Source organism: Atractosteus spatula, chromosome 5, assembly GCF_055471065.1.
Source record: "Atractosteus spatula isolate fAtrSpa1 chromosome 5, fAtrSpa1.hap1, whole genome shotgun sequence".
NCBI classification, from domain to species: domain Eukaryota; kingdom Metazoa; phylum Chordata; class Actinopteri; order Semionotiformes; family Lepisosteidae; genus Atractosteus; species Atractosteus spatula.
The window spans coordinates 24,480,348-24,498,360 of record NC_142710.1 but is presented as its reverse complement, the minus strand read 5'-3'; the positions used below and the strand labels follow the sequence as shown (position 1 = coordinate 24,498,360).

Genomic DNA, 18,013 nt, shown 5'->3' with positions numbered 1-18,013 from the left:
GACCTACTGTAAATAACATGCAGGTGCAGTCTTGAACACAGATTTCAATATTTTTCATATAAATATATATAAATATTAGAGCTGCTACAAACCTCTAATTAATATGGTATTTAGTAATTGCTCATTAAATCAAAGTACAGTAAAGTATATTTTACTTCAACAACTGACCTATTTTTAAACTGTAGCTTTAAAGACATTTAAAAAGTATACAATAATTTGGTTGGCTTTCTTATGGCGATCATCAAGAATTTTAAAGTTACTGAGCTAATAGCTGTGTTATAAATACGTGTTTGATGTTAATTAGTGTCTCATCTAGCTTATATTCCAAGTAAAATAGAAAAAATATTTTGGTATTCCCAAAAACACACTAATACTACAGTGCCTGGCGACTTTTCAGGCAGAAATCTTAGTCGTTTTTAAAACGTTTATGATATAAATTGTAATCCAATGTAACAGAGGATAGATTTTGCAATTCAAAATATGTTGAAGGGAAAAGCTCCCATTTAGGGTTTTTATTCTGAAATCATTTGATATTCTCATATCTCTAACCCATAAAATATAGGTTGTCGAGTGGGATAAAAAAACATAAATAATAGAACAACATCAACTAAAACTTGATTCTAGCAATATATCTATCTTTATCGCCTGTTTAGGATTTCTGTGTGAATGCATGTAAATCTACACTTACATTCCAGATAGGCACATATAATACTGATGGTTTACATAATTGTTTCAGTATGATTCAGTTTCCTGTGTTTATGACTAGTTGTTTGGAAAACATTCTAGGTTTTTGAAGTTCATATTTTTTACTTAAGTTATTGTTATCCCTCATAACAATATCATGATAACAAAACGTTATCCTGATGCTTTCATTCTGTTTATAGCTAACCAATGTAATTTATCAATCACAGCAGTCAATTTTATATTGTAAGATAACAACAATAATGTAATCACAAACACAAATTGAACACCATAAGGAAAGTAAAAATAACGCGTAATTCATTAGTTTTAATGGCGCTTATTTTAAAAGAGTGGATTTTGACATGCGAAAGTTTTTATAGTGACGCTTTCACCACATGACAAAAACTTTTCTTTTCTCATCCTGCCTACTGCTGCTCTCCCTGCTACTGGTGGAAAATGGCGGCTCGGTGTGGCTTTCGGCACAAATAGTAAAAGGCAAGGGGTAAAAATCATCATCTGAGAAACTTCAACAAGAAAGTTGTTCTAACAACTAAAAAAGTTTCTGTAGTTTGAGAAAATGTCTCGCTGGGTTCCTACGAAAAAGGAAAAATACGGCGTGGGTAAGTAAGAGCGAAACTTGCATTTAATCCACAGCAGTATCCGATTGCACAAGTTTGGGGGAAGAATAGTGATTATGGAGCCTATATATTTTAGCTGTGTCGAATCCCGAGTTTTCCAATATCCTCGCAGAGGCCTGGCGATTGTGTGGTATCTGATGAGCTGTTCCTCAATAGTTCCAATGCAAGTCTCAGTTATATCGAATTCTGTCAGAGATAACAGGTTCTGTGGCTGGATTTACATGGTTATGGGTGCATGCAAAGCAGTGCTGCTTCTTTCTTTGTAAATAAATTAGGGATTGGGAATTGTCAGAGGCGCGCCTAGTTGCAACACTGTATCCTGCTCTGGGCCTTACTAGAAAATAGTCTGTTTAGATTTTCCCGGAGTTTTAAATCATTTCTCAATGTAATGTCGGAAAAATGTATAAACCAAGAGTTTAGATCGTTTAATTATTAATACACTGTTATTTGCTTTCGTCCATGGAAAGGCTCAAAAGCTCCAGTATAGATTACTGCGTTTCTGCGTGATCGTTTTCAGTTTTCTATATGTACCGAGAAAAAAACAATAGTATTTAGATAAAAACAGTAACATATACAATTAAAACATTACTACGCTCTTAATTTAATTCATGCTTTCTGTCGGTTTTTTGCTACTATTGAGTTGCCCTGTGTAGTGTTGCTAGTGTTAGCACGTTTGAAAAGTTTCGTTGTATTGTTTCCTATAGACCCAATATTGTTTTTGTTTAGCAGACGCCCTTATGCAGAGCGGGTAATAAAATACACAACACATTATATTGTATCATTACAATATACATTGATTCAAATGCAGTAGAAATAAAAATCACCATTTTTAAAAGTGCCAATTTTATTTTTTAATATGAATCTTGTGAATCAAATACCCAAGGAACTGTGGCAGTGGAAAACAAAATGCGTAATCCAATTTTGTCCTGGGTTAACCCTGGCATATTAAAGAGGATGTATATACAGTGTGAACATGCACTGAAATAAGTATTAATAAGGAAAGAAACAGACATATTTTCTTTAAGCTCTGTAGTCTAACAGAGCTACTGGACAGTGGGTTTGATGTTTACAGATTTAAAGGTTAATTCTGCGCTGGGTTTTTGCTCTGTCATTTGTTACAAAAGCCGAAGCTATCGTAGATTGATTCTTAAGCGCTGTACTCGTGAATTGATTTGGCTGCCAGCCTACAAGGATGGCTACCTAATCCCGTTCCCTTTGATGCAGCAGCATCTAATATACGATGCTGCAATACTGCTGTCTTCGGCTTTATATATGTGTGTGTATAGACTTTTGAAAGGGAACTGATCTAACGTGATCTCACCCCCTGCGGCACAGTGTTATAGTTTTATTTAGGAACAAGAAAGCAAACAAGATCTGACATTGAGACGGAATCACTGACGAAAATAAACAATTCCCTCTTCACTTCCTCTAAATGAAGCAGCTATAAAAGTAGTTCATACCATTAACATTTTACCAGAATTGCTTATTTGATTTTTTTGCATCTGTACTGTTCTTTTTGCTTTATTACATAATCCAGAAAAAATAAAATAGGTGGATAAAAGTGCTCTTAAAATCTGTCGCCAGGAATTACATTAGCATGCTTTCTTTTCCTTGGATAAAAGTTTATATCACGGTGCTGTTTGCTTTTGGGAAGTAGTTTTAGAAGCTTTTTGTGGTTAAAGTCATTATGCATAGAAAATGAGAGGAACAATTTGGCCCATGAAGCCCATTTGGTAGTTAGTAGTTTATTGATCCAAGGATCTCATCCAGCCATTTCTTGATGGAAGCCAGGGCATCAGCTTCACAATTATCAAGTAATACATATGCATCTCGGCCTCATCTCCTGAGATGTCAAAAGCTACACAGAGCCCCAGTATGGTGGTGATAGGAAACACTGTAGTGTAAGAGGTGCTGTCCTTTAAATGAGATGTTAAACTGGAATGCTGGCTGTTTGGTAATTAAAGATACCTTGGGGCTTTTTGAAAGAGTAAAGGTGTTAACCAGGGTATCCAGGCTAAACTCTACGCTGGGCTTTAATGACCTGGCCTCTCTAATTAAGTTCCCCCTTAATTGAATTGGTGAAGCAAATGGTCGCTTCTCTACCTGCTGGCACATAATGGCTGCTGGGTGCTGCACTTCAGTAGTGGATGAAGTGGGTCCCCTCTTTCTGTATATGTGTAAAGTGCTTTCATATCTTATAGAATCTCGGAGTATTGCAATATGTTGCAATCTCGGAATATTGGAATGAGAAGTGCCATATAAGTGCAATTAACTACTATTAAGTTTTCTTCACATTGTTTTGAAAAAGTTGTATTTTAACTATAAACTGTGTAAAAAAGGAACATGAAAACAATTAAAATGACAGATTTAACAAAGTGAAACTAATCTCTCTGTAGATTAGTGAGTAGTCATAGTGGTTGGATCTGTTTTCTTTGTTTTTGTGACTGAGTTATAGAATATTTGAGACATGGTCAGATATGAGTCTATGTCTATAAATTGACACAATTATTAATATTAATGTAATTTTACAGACACCACAGTGTTTCCTCTATGTAGGGAAACATGCTAATTTACCAGAATTGCTGGTGTTTTAAAGAATTGGTGAAGCATTCTTTTTTTAAGGTGTCTATTTATGTTGTTGTAGGTCATTCAGTAACGCATGCTGCCTGCATCTGTCTTTGTAGGCTATGGCAGAGACACTCATCACCAGCATGTCCCCCTTCATCTGGGGACTAAATAGAAAATCGCCTTTCTTTTTGCTAAGCAGATGCTGATTGATTTTTAATTTGTCATTATTGGATTTCTAAATGATTGCTTTTGAAAAAAAATAATGCTGTAGTGCAGTATTGGCTTTTGTGAAGACTGGCTGTGGTTGTGCTTTTTTTAATTGCAGCTGCCTCTCACTGTGCATTGTGGCTTCAAGCTGCTGTCATCTCTTTTTCATGTTTGCTTGCTTGTGTCCTTCATGTTTTTTTACATTGTTTAGGTTTGTCGTGTTTACTCAGTCTGTTGACAGGTTTCAAGTAATACAAAGAGCCAGTTTTTTTTTCAACAAAAATGGTTAGTGTGCAGAATTTACCTACTTTCAGATTTGCTGACAGGCTTGGCAAAAATGTGGAAAATGGGAGACCTTCTTACAGTTGGCGCATGAATTTGTAAATAAAGTCAAATGTGGAAAGGCGTGTCAGGAAGGTGGGAGGATGAGGACTCCAGTGGCTTTTCATTTTCGTCTTTAAATATGGTTCCATGTCCTGTTCAGCTCATTCATTTGGTTAACGTTTTGGGCTCAAACTTCAGTCGGGTGCTGGAATTCAGTTGGGTATGCAGAATGACTGTTCCAGTTTTGGGATTTCTTGGGTGTTCACTGGGGCAGTGGTTCAAAGTCCTTCTCCTGGATCTATCTACCCGTTAGGTTTTGTTCCAATCAAGCTGTCAGTCACACAGTTGAACACCTATGTGACTCAATAATAGGATTAATTTGAACTGTTTCACAGTTTTCAGCTCCTAAACGTGTTGGAGTTGAAAGGTTGCCTTTCAACTACTTCATCTCAAGTAAAATGAAATCCCAAACTTTTGAGGAGCAAAAAAAAGCTTACAAATATTCCAATCAGGGAACTGATAATGCTTTAATATCAATATAAGGTAATATATTAAAGTAAGGTAATAATGATAATGAAAACCAGGAGGTGTGTTGATTAACAATAATAGTTTTATGAATGCCTTTAAAGAGCCACAGTACACTTTAAACTAGCATATACCTGTATAGTGCCTTGAACATACTTTCACCTCTATCTATTAAATAAAACCTGCAATGAAAATATATACATTAAAACTGAATTAATGGGTTCCTTAAGTCAGTGTTTGGTGGAAGCACCTTTGGCAGCAATTGCTGCCGTTATTATTTTGGATAGGTCTCAACCAGCTGTGCTCAGTAGGATGATGTAATTTTTGCCCATACCTCCTGGGGAAAAAAGTGTTCCAGTTCTGACTGGAATTTATTGCGGATCGATCTTTTACATCTTGCCATAAATTTCATAGTGGGTTCAAATCGGAACATTGACTGGGTCACTCAAGGACATTCGCTTATTGTCAAAACACTTTTGTCTCCTTGTCCTGCTGAAATGTGATTTGGTTTTACCCAGATTTAGATTCTTGGCTGACATAACTGTTATCCTCTAGGATTCTCTTGTACTTTGCTCCATTCATTTCCCCCTCAACCCTGACACATTCCCCTATCCCCATTGATGAGAAACATTCCCGTAACATGATGCTGCCACCATTTTTCTTGACACTTGGGATGGTGCTGACTGGGTAATATGCTGTCTTGAGCTTGTGTTAGACGTAATGGTTTGCATTTTGATGAAAAATGTCTCGTCAGACCACAAACCCTTTTGTTACATGTTCAGTAATTTACAGTACATGCTTTGTCACAACCTTAATACAAGATTTAAGATGTCTTGAGCCTGGGATATTGCAAATGTATAAACCTTCATGTGTTGACTCTTATGACCAAATCCAAACACATAAATTATGGCTTAAATAAAGGTATCTAATTATGTTATACATTGATTTTCTGCGCCTCTCCTCTACCTCCTTCCATCATGATCTCCTTTGAAAATACATCTAAATATAAGTGAGATTTCTTAGTTAAATAAGAATAAATGTATGATTTTTTAATAACTGGGGGAAGCTTTATCTGCTTTCAGGCGATGATCAAGAACCATTAGTTCCAATTTTCTTTGGCCTTCTGGAACTTCTATTAACAAATCATCTCCATTTACAAAGAGCTATTCTGCTATCCATGTGTGAACTGAATCATATTATGCTGTCTGACAAAGCATGTAAAGATCAAAAAGAAATGTGTGTTCTCTATGGATATTTTGGCATGCACACACAGGAAACTTATGTAGGAGAGGTGCTTTGGGAAGCCTTATTATATAACAGTTTAATTAACTACATGTGATGCCTGATGAAATAGTTTATTTGTTTTGTTTTGCCACATTTGTGGCACATTTATTCTTTAAAAAGACACCAAATATGTTAATACTATACTTTAAGAAGCAACTTTCTAGAGGAAAACTGAGTTTTAGGACTGGAGCACTAGCAAACATAAAAGTGACTACTATTGAACAGCTGTAATATGTTCTCCAGAGAGAACAGCCATACACTTTATAGAGGTGGGGGAAAAGAATAATTGTACTGTACCATACCTTCTTATTGGCAGAACAGTAGAAATGTAGATAAGTAGAAATTTTAATATTCAGGATAATGCTGAACTCTCAGTGGTGCATCCTGTTTGAGTTTTGGTTTCCATTGCGTGTTAGGGAAGGTATGCTGCTCTTACCTAAAGCGATGAAGCGCACGTATCGCATTCTACCTGAGGTAGGGCCTTGTCTATTTTAGCCAAATGTTTGTTTGCTCAAATATATTTTAATGATGCGGTTCTAGCAAATGTGTTTGTACAGTACTGTTGAATACCTTTACGAGACGCAGAAGCTGGCCAGTTGTTTAACAGCTTCAGTGATTTTTTTGCCCAGGGTTATATCGGTTAATGCCAGAGGACAGGGCTGGTGCTAAATAGTTTGGTTTTAATGAGCAAACAGTGTTTGATGTCAACGGAGTCTTCACTCACTTCATCACAGCCATCTTAGTATTTGAAATTTTTTCTTAATTCTGATAATTTTTAAACAAAGATTATAAAATTCTTAACAATCTTAAAAATAGCAACTGACCTTTTAAGCTACAAGCAGTAAATTTAATGGGCAAGGAGAGATTGCAATAAGCCAAGGTTTACTCATTAAACTAATTTTAATTTTAGCTTTGAGTATTGCTTTTGTGCTTTAACATTTGTATTTACTTTTGATGTCTTGCTCATTTATTGGTACTCTCTTTTAATCAGTTTGAATCCAATTCGACCAGTGGATACAAAACCTTTTTCATTTGATGATGGTGCAAAAAACGGTTAATGGCCAGGCTAGCAGATGAACCCAACCAGGCCATTTATCTCTTGGGTTTCTTTAAAATGCCTTGAAATGGAGTTCTAAGTGGTCAACTCTGACAGCAGAGGAAAAAAGACTTGCTTTGTAAATGGAAAAATCCACTTAGGTGGTTTAGGTTTGCTTTGAAAATCTGCAATGTAAGAAAATATACGTGGCTGTAAAATGTGTTAACCTGAAGGAGAATCTGTTTTGTTGAAGCATTAAATATGAATTTGTTTGAGGGCTAAGCCACTATTAATATATTGTTTGTTCATTTATAGCCCTCTCTTCCATCTGTGTTTTTTTCACTGCAAAAAAATCCCTTAATGTGAAAAAGAGGAAAAATCAAGAACTCAGCAATTATAAAACAGGACTGTAATTTAGAATTTATAGGCTTAGATTGGGTTGCAGTACAGTTATAGAGCACTAACTGTATATAAAATAATTAATGGCCTTTAAAATCTTACAAGGCTGATGGGTGGTGGCTGGGGGAAACCAGACAAAGAATGATAATGCAAACCCTACAATAAAATTTGCAGTTGTCTTTCTTTATAACTGTGAACAATTGAATGGATATTGGAAACTAGTGAACTGCACACTCGGATATGATCAAGTACTCATGTATATTTCTTTGTCTTTTTTTGCCTATGTAAAAACACTATAATGTAGTATAGAGCCCTGCTGTAACACTGGTATCGACTAGCTATCCTAGACTCTTCTGTGCCTATGGTAAAAATGTCAGCCTACTGCACATTAGAATCAACATCCAGCTATATATGATATCCAATGTCAAGCTACCAGATACTTTATGTTCATTTGCATACATATTTGCCCTAAGCAGCACTTGTGTACAGGCTGCTTATTTTAATGTGGCAGGTCCCTAGGTAATGACACCAATAAGTGAACAGAAAACTATATTTCTTCAAACCAACACCAGTTTAATGAGTTTTTGCAACAGGCAATTTAACAGAGCACCTGTTTATCTAGGTTTAGGCTTTGCCGAAGCAGAAAGGGTTTATCCAAGACAATTGCTGATTTGACAGAGGGAACAATGAATTGTATACATCAGAGTTTAAAAACACTGTGGAAGGAGAGAGATGCTAAAATGCTGACAGATGAAAAACAATGGAACATCGTCTCCTGTCAGAGGGACAAAGAAGTAGAGTTGTACAGATTTATCAAAGGCTGAGCAAAGTCTCTCCATTAAAGCTTGAGCTGGTTAGGAACCACTGTTGATATTTTTAAAATGGGCCACATCTCTTACTGCAAATTGCTTGCAGTTGTTATGGAGTTCATTACAGGAGCACTATTAATTATTTTTATTGAAAGAACACCATATGACCCCTTTGGTCACCCCTTGAACTTCATGTTTTCAGTGTGCAAGACTGCAGTAAGTCACCACACTTAAAAGTGCTGTATGTGTTCTGGCCACAGGTGATTGCAGCACTTTTTGACATTTTACGTTGCTTCCAAAGTTTCTCTGAGTTTGTTTGAAATATATGATATAAAAGTTAGATTTTATTTCTGTTAATTGTTGTCAGATCTTGGAGAAAGAGAGACAATAAAAAGCTCATTTTTAGTGGTGTAATTGAGATCCTTGGTGGGAATATTGCTGTTAATTTAATTTTGATAGCTTTTTAATAACACATTTTGCTTAATTTGGTGCCTTGCCTTGTGTTTTAGAATGTGTAGCACAGAAAAACTTGATTTTAAAATGTATTGTAATATAAGTCATAGGTGTTTGTTGGCACATAATTTCCATGTTGTAGACAATGTGCAATAAGAAAGGCAAACAGAATACTAGGATATGTAATCAAAAGTGGGAAATGTATTCAAGGAATGTTCAAATGTACAAAGCACTAGGAAGACTTAGAATGTGGTGGTATAGTTTTGGTCACACTTGTTATGAAAGAGATTAGATCAGTCTGGAGAGGAGCTACCAGATAACACTTTCAGGGTTAAAGGAATGTCCTACACTGACAGGATATAAAATGTTCATTTTTAAGTCTTTAATAGTGAAGTTGTTTGACGATAATATCAAGGCTTTTTTCAAGAAATGGCTGGATAAGATCTTTTAAGCTAGTAACAACCAAATAAGCTAGGTGGGCATGTGTAAATTTTATGTTTTTTCAATTCATATAACCTTCCTTCTTGACTTCTGAAGTATGTTTTGCAATGTTCTGTATGCTGCACCATCTTTTAAAGCTATTTTACAGAGTTTCATCAGATTCTTATTCTTATATGTGATGCAGTTTGTAGGCCACCCTGCCATGTCTTATTTGTCTTGCCTGTGAAAACAGATGCTTTGGGGAAAAAAAGTGTTTCACTTTGCTTTCTTTTACAATTGATTGATATCTGCTGCCTTTTCCTTTGTCTGCTACTGAAATTATAGCCAGTCTTTTTTTGGAATGTGCTGACCTTCAGATAAGATGTAAAACAGAGACACTGACTCTCTGTGGTCATTAAAAATCCCAGGGTGTTCCTCAGAAAGAGTAGAGATGTTAACCCCAGTGTCCTGGCCATATTTCCCCCTGGCCTTTAGCTGTGTAATAATCCCCATCTACGAATTGGCTTCATTACTGTGTTTTTCCCGACTGATGGCTGATGTGTGATGGGTGTACTGGCGCACTTTGGCTGCCGTCATATCATCCATGTAGGTACATTTGCCCCATTTGTTTAAACAATACATTAACATAATGTTATTCACAAACTTTTTCCTAAAATAAAAATTCTTAAATCTGTATTCAGTCTTAATCTGAGTTATGAAGTTTACTATACTGTGCTTGAACTAGTCTTGATTAGTCTATTTTATATAGATATTGATGTTCTTTTTTTAATTTTATCTATGGACCATAGCTCCTTTCCATACTTACATGACACAGTACGTAATTAGAACGTGCTGTCTCACTGTCTTTTATTTTGACACTAAAGTTAAATGAATAGAATGAGCAGTGCACAACCTGGCAGCTTTAAAAGGGAATCCTGGACCATCCACTCAGTTTTACTAGCATTTACAGGTAAGTGTTGTATGTAATCGGTTAAACTAAATATTTCATAAAGAAAACAAATGATTACCTGTACTTGCAGGATGTTTCCACTTTTGCACATTCAAATAATGTCTCTTGTGAGCATTTCAAATAACATTATATTTGAATGCTGAGTGGCTTGACTGTTTGTTGTGTCAGTAATACATTTGCGCGTTTGCATGTAAGCTTGCCTCTGAAAACTTACGGAATAGCCCTAGGCTATCAGAAACCTGCAAATATGAACATAGATTAATGCTGATTTGCCTGAACCTGTCAAAATCTAACTTAACCTTTCAGTCTAAAACTGACACTTTGGCTAGAAATCTAACAGTTACAGTTCCTCTTCCATAAAGATTTGATGTATTTTAATTAAACTTGGCTTTAGGGGATGTTTGCATAGAATATTCAGAGAGTGTCTGAACCAATCCCATGTCAAAAGAATGGCCCACTAAATTAAAACTCATTTTACTAAAACTTTTGAAAGTACTTGGGGAAAGGAAAACTTTTATCATGTATACCGATGTCTTTTACATCTTTTAGACCTGGCTGAAAACTGCAATGTGTTGTCCTGTACCAGCATTAGCTGGTGCTGAAGTGGTTAAATAATGTCAAGAATTGCCTCTTCTAAGCAGTGTTGCCCTAACTGGAAACATTTTTCTGCAGTGCATAATAAGAAAGAGTAGTGTTGTTAAATTGTATCCCTAAGAAACTGTGAACACTTTTATGAATGCAACGACAGAATTTGGTTCCCACCCATTCTTAAACGTTTCCAGTGAAGGAATGTCTTTGTGACAAAAAGCAGCCATTTTTAGTATAAGTATAGACCTCTTATTTTTGGATGTTAATTATATTATTTCTAAAGCATAGTGTCTTGTAATGTTAAATACTACTCTGGATTGGACACTGCTTGCCGTAAAAGTATATAAAGACCTTTACGGACAAAATAGCTGTTGCATCATCTTTGTTTAAGGGAACACGTTTTCAAACGTGAAAGATTACAGTCATTTCAGTGTTATGTTTTTAATGAAAAATAAATATGGCTGATCTTCCTAATTTCAGACTGATGATTGTCCTTCAGATTCAACATTTTTTTTTTGGCATTACCAGACCAAAAGAGGCTGGTTCACATGTGTCCATGGAAATCCAGTAGAAAATACAGATAATATTTTTCTGAAACCATTGTCTTTGTGCTTAAGGATTAAAAAATAATAATTCTAAGGCTGAAATATTTACCTGTGTGGTGTAATCATTCATAGTTAGATGAGACAGTCTTTAAGTGACTTCTTATTAGAGAGTTACCAGGAAAAAAAGATGAAAAACTCCATAGTGAAAAGCTGTATTACACATCACTTAGTTTTGCTGATGGGAACTCTTCTTCCTTTTCATAGCCTGGAAATAGTTAAACGAAATGTACTATAGCCAAGTTCATTCTGTTCACAGGAGTTTTCATAGCTGATTCATGGTGCTTTAAAAGAAAATTATGCCGATATCCCACTTACTGTACTATGTGTTTGGTACTGTGTTTAGAAGAAGCTTTTTTTTTCTTGCGTGGGAGACGAACTTATCAGTTTCTTCTAGTTACTCCAAAAAATAATTTTTGGATGTTGACACTCTGCATCAAAGTGCCATGAAAATAAGAGATTCGGAGTGTGGTGGCTGTCCTGTGGGATGAGACGAGCACTTTGGTATTTAAATAAGGAGAAGATAAACTTGAGGTGAAGGAAGCTCAGAGAGCCGAAACCTTTCAATTTTTCCAAATGTTATTTTTAAACTCCTTAATATTTTTTACCTTATGTTTTACCTTATCTGTTTACTGATGCACTAATACACTAACCCAAGCAAAAAATCTCAAGAGATTGTGTTTTGGTTGGTTGTTTACTGGCCTGTTTGAGTCAAGGCTGAATACTGTAACATGCACTACAGAATAAGTGTTCTTTATTCAGATTTTAGTTTCAAGATTAAATATCTTAATATATGATGAAAATCTTTTACTGCAGAGTTTTGATCGCTGGGTGGATTAGGAGACCTTTTCATATTTCTTGTGAAAAAGGGGCAAATACTGTTGAGAATTTCTGTGTGTACAGTAAATACAGAGGTGACACATTCACTGTGAACATTTTCAGGTCTTTGCTGCATCATATATGTGACCTGTTAGCTGTCCTGTTTTACTGGACTGTGTTAAGACTGAGATTTAGATGCTGAAGGGAATGTTTTAAAGCCGATTAAGAAAAAACAAAGAACAAATTCAGACTTTTCACAAAAAATCTCTGAAGGATTAACCTCATTTCTGCTAACTCGCTTTGGTTTGTTCTTTTCAATGTACGTTACAGCAGTAAGTAGCACATCTGGAAGATAGAAAACAAGTTATTTTTTACGCCTACTTCATAATTCAACTCACTATAATTAGGTGTCTTAGTTTCATCCTTTCCAATTCTGCATTAATCATTATTCGAGACTGTCTAAATGGAATGTTTTCCACACAGATGTTCTTTTCTGGTACTTGTGCTTTTACTGTCTGTTTTCCTGACACAAATAGAATAAAATGTCATTAAAAAATTAAAGCTCAGACTACAATATGTAGTGTATAATATGGAATACAACAGAGTACTGGAGCTATCTCAGGATGTTTGCTTTCAAGCTGCCAATAAGAACATATTTTGTGGTTTTATTGCTCATCTAAAAAACCACAAATACGTTTCTGACCTCAGTGGACAGATGTTATGAAGCTTTATGATCAGCGATTGAGTGTTACTGTAGCAGTATGTGATGAAACATTTTCAGCTATATTTACATTAGATAAATCTTTTGTTGGTATGTGTCTCAATGAATACTTCATGAGTTCAGATAGTACACACAGTACTGTGCTGTACGGATTGTGAATTTTTATAACTGCCAACAAATTCAACCTTAATAATATAATTTATAAATGAATGCTGAATTTTGAAAGTCCTGTTTTAATTTGTTATATGGCCCTTGTGTTACACAGCTTTTCACAAAATGATGCTTATTCTTTGTTGGTTATGTTTTTTCTCTCCATTTCTTAAAATGTGCAAGAAGTGGTTTTATCTACTGAATGCTATGCATGTGTCTTGCAATACTAAGGTTTTGGATTCTGTAATCTGTTATTTTCCAGTAAGTCTCTGTGTTATAGATGCATAGAAGCCCGAGAAGTACTGTCCTTTCTCCTTTTTTACTTTTGGCTTTTAGAGCATTGGTATTGATTTTTATTTCCGGTGCTAAATGGGCACATCTGCCAGTTGAATAGATTTACATTGGACACAGAGGGCTTTTGTGAATTCCTTGATCTGTATACTCCTGCAAAACAGAGGTAGCCTGTGCTAAGACCTTCAATTTTTAATTGAGTTTATTTCTGGGTCATAATCTTGTAGAGCATTTTCTTAGAAATATTGATTAGTATAAGAAATTCAATACCTTGGTCCATGTCTTGAAGCTTACCTTTACTTAAAAATATCAATGCATCTTTTTTTAGTCTCAGATGTCAATTAGAGAGTATTGACTGTTGAATATGCATTGGAATCAAACAAATCAATATGTTAAGATTCAAATAGATAAAGCAGTATCCTGGTAGAAGATCATGTGACAGGCAGGTGTCTTGTGAGGTCTCGGCACATGCAAAAACACAATGCACAGCAAAATGCAGTGCAAGGTGGCTTTTAACAAAGTTCTTCAACATATGCAAAACACAGACCTACCTTAAACAACCCAACACCAGCTACCACTGTGTGTCCCTATATATAACAAGCTAATCTAAATAAATCCTAAGAGAAAATGCGTCTCTCAGTCCTTCAAAAATTAATCAAATCATGCACCACATGTGAACCTATTTACAAACAATAGAAACCTGAACAAACTCTAGTGGCTGGTCAGGTGAAACTACTAGATTAATGACAGAATAATATCTACACGCTGTGGGATACTGTAGTCTACTAGTGTGGTGGAGATGAGAACAGTAATAACTGGATACAGAAATGATTGGTGAAAAGAAACATGATCAATTTCTGAAGACTCTGAAAGGAAATGATGAATGGCAAAATGGGAACGCATGGAGAGAAATAAGAAAACCAAGGTAATGATCTATGGAGCTGTGGGGTCAGGGTATTGGTACAGCATTCCTATGTGGTAACAGTTCACTGAAGTCTGTTCACAGGCATGGCCGCCATCTTCAAAAGTGAAAGCTGCTGTGTATTCCTGTTAGCACAAGGCTTATACTTACTCAGTGTTTGAAGACTTTTCTCATTAATAAGAAGTAAATAAAACTCCAGCATGCAGCCAGTACTAGTCACCTGAAATGCCATCAAGTTCTGCTTTACAGGTTAATTTGAGCCCATAGGAAATCCATGATAATGGAAACTAGGTCATAAATAAGGGTAATTAACTTTTCGAGTGGAAAGGTAATTCCCAGACTGCCCACCTAACAACATTTGAAATGTCTCTTAATGCAATTCTAAATCATAGGTAATGTGCAGCTCTGAATAATTTACAGTCAGGGTCTAAAGACTCCTGCCATACAAGTGTATAATAATATTCTGTGTGGTGCTCAGACATTGAGCACCTTTGCCAATCACATATGATATATATGCTTAACCTAAACAGAAATGCATAATAAAGAAGTTGCATACTCTGGCACTTTCACCTTTGTTTTATCTTGTCAAAGCATCTTTCAAAGTAATGTGCTTTTTAATAGTAATATTCTCTGGATGAAGCTGTTAAAAGTGAAGTCTGAGCAGCCAACATTTTATTAACAAAGCTGAATACAGTACTGCATCTTCTCAGATCCGTTGTTTCTGAAGTTCATGAACTGCAGTCAGTATTGTTTATTAAGCTATACTGATTCGTAACAAACATCCCATTGAAGTTAACTGAAGATTCATTGGTGAAAAAGATTATTCTGGTCAATAAACCAGGGTGACAGGTACAGTGTGGTACTACATTTGCAAATATAATTGCAGTGATAATATGGTTTTGGAAGATGGACTGGGAATCTTCGGTGATCCTGAGATACATACTGAAGAACTGTTTGGGAAATGGTTGTCTGGAGTGTCATGTTTTCTTTTTCTGAGTGAACAGTTTTTAGCAGAGGCCCTCTTCACTGGCATCCACCACTGTTAAACTGAACGTTGCGGTAAAAGCTAATTAGTTCAATCCATCTACCTTTGATTACAGCACTCATGTTGGTATCTGGAAAGTACATGTTAAGTATCCCAGCAAGCATTCTGTATTACTGCAGGTGGTAAAATGGGACCTGTGGGCTTTTTTCTGTTACTGTTAGTTCTTTATTTTTTCTTGGATGTAAGTGGCAAAAATAAAATACAACCTTGGTTGCTGTGGTGGATCTGCTGTGCACTTTTCTTTAACTGTTGAGATAGCATCTCCAGAAACATCTCTGTCCTTTTTTTTAATCCATATTGTTTTTTGTCATAAAGTGGATTGCCGTGTGTTTTGAAAACTCAACCTGTCCAATATCGCAGTCTTTAGATTTGTGGATTTTTGGGGTTAGCCCAGTAACTATTTAAAGCGTCTTGGGTATCATGTTTTTATTGGGTATCAGTGTCTGGATAGCTGAAGTTGTATCAGAAATTATTTTTCTAATGGCGTATTAGATCTATCTCATCGTATCCAGTGAATCAGTTTGCTTAAACAAACATTAATGAAAAATCAATGCAAATCCTATTATGGACACAGTTATTCTCAATCTCTTACAGACGTTTCCCCATTAATAAAAAAAGACATCTAACAAAGTGACCAATCACTGTCTTGTTCAAATTTGAGTGCATTTCTGGAACCAGTGTTGAAGCCTTTTAGTTAATCTGCTAAAGCTCATTTTACAGAATGCCATTCTTCTTTAGAAACGATGGTTGGGGGCGATTTTGGGTCACTGTCATGATATGAACATAGTGTATGAATTCAGAAGTGCTGATCTTCTAGAGACTCTTTCCTCTGTGTCTTTGATAAAAAGTCAATCTTGACTTTGTGTAAAATTGAAATGGCACAGATGGCATGTAGGCAAAAATAGCTGATCCAGTCAGTAGTTTCCTGGTTTTCTTTTGTTCCTTTAATTGAAGGTAGTCCTCTGGGTAACAGTGTCATTCTTTTAGTGCAATTGAAATGTGTCTGGTAGGCTTAATGTATTTTGGACATATTAACCCATTAATTACTTTCTTGGGATTTTTTTATGGTGTTAATTTAAGAGTCAATCAGAGCATAATATACTGCTGAACACTACAATACATTGCATTGCTTTATTAATTGCTATATATTGAATTCAGTTGTCTAAATATAGTATAATAGTAGATGTCTGAAATAAAAAAAATGCACGTGAAGAAACTTTGTGCTTACTGAAGTCATTACTACCATGTTTATTACAATTTGGTATAAGCATACTCATCTTGCAAATAACTATGGTATTCTTCATTATAGTCATCCTCTACCTCTTTAAGTGTGCCCTGTATTTCTGTGGACTGGTGTTCTGGTTGTCTTAACCTGCAAGTGTGTCTGTTGTTTCTTCTTCTCTTTTTCTCCTTTGCAGAAAAATAATATTTTCTTTGGCTTCATATATACATATTTCTACAGCAGCTATTTAGCGTTTTGTACTCGGTATGTCTGTTTTCATAATCATGCGTCTTACAACTTAAACGTCCTCCCCAAGTACAACAAATAAACAGTAAAACAATTAACCATAGTACCATTATGTATCATGCACAGCATTCTGTCTTCCTTCTTTGACTTTTGTGTGCTGCTTTTATAACATTGCATTTTCGTTGTGTCAGTATGGACATAGTTAATTTGCTGCATCACGGATTCAATGTTTGTGATTATCTCAAAATAAGAGATGTCAGTGCAACTGCTTGTATGTCTTGCCTGGATGACTTTCCTTCAAACTATTGAGATGGTAACCTTTTTCTATAATGTATGTGTAAGTTTATTAACATTTGATCTGGATACTACAGAGGTCCACATGCAGCATTGCCTGTCTGTTTTAAAATGCTTTCAAATGTGGTGTAGGCTTATGATTTCAGTCCTGAACCTTCTGCTTCTGAAAATGCCAGCCTTCACTTCCTTTTTTTAATCCCCTGAGCACAATCAGCCAGGAGGTGAGACTTTTCACTTCACGTTTCTACTGACAATACGGCATCTTCCTGTAACAGGGCACAAGTGCTAGCCCATTGTCGTGTAAGGATGTTAGCTTGCCAGATTCCTCCTCTCGGTGTTGAAATGTCTGGACGTTTTCTATGATTACTGCAAAATTGTCTCCTCATTAGAATACAATGAAGGTGCTGGCGGCTTTTCTTTGCACAAAACTTTAGTCGTTCTTCCTCACAGGTGTTATTAATTATTTCTCTGCAAAGCTGTCTCTTGCAAAATTGATTTTTTTCATTTTAATTGCAGGGTTAATTTGATGGTGCACTGTCATGAAGGGTTTAGGAATAAATAATTAAGAAAGCTGGCTTGCTATATTTCATTTATATTTTAGAGGGAACTCAGAAGGTTCTGTCAGTCCTGTAGGAAGTGTTGGTTTTTTGTTTCAGGCTTGCTCTAAATTAAAACAATCAAGCCTCTGTATGAATTTTAAAGCTGGTGATTAAACTCATTAAGTCAAGACTGCAAATAGCCCTTAATTATTAGATTTTCCTCCTCCTGTTTTGAAGATGAAGAGCCTTGTCTTCACCTG

General features: G+C 35.7%; 1 protein-coding gene across 2 annotated transcripts in view; it reads left to right on the top strand.

Moving 5' to 3' along the window:
• The first annotated feature begins 1,108 nt into the window (after positions 1-1,108).
• The window catches only part of dock1 (dedicator of cytokinesis 1), a 311,516-nt gene continuing 294,611 nt past the window's right edge, over positions 1,109-18,013 (top strand). For both annotated transcript variants that reach the window (XM_088915927.1, XM_088915925.1), the window contains exon 1: positions 1,109-1,301. In XM_088915927.1, coding sequence (XP_088772053.1) covers positions 1,259-1,301 — 43 coding nt within the window. In that variant the 5' untranslated portion in view covers positions 1,109-1,258. The remainder of the gene's footprint in view (positions 1,302-18,013) is intronic.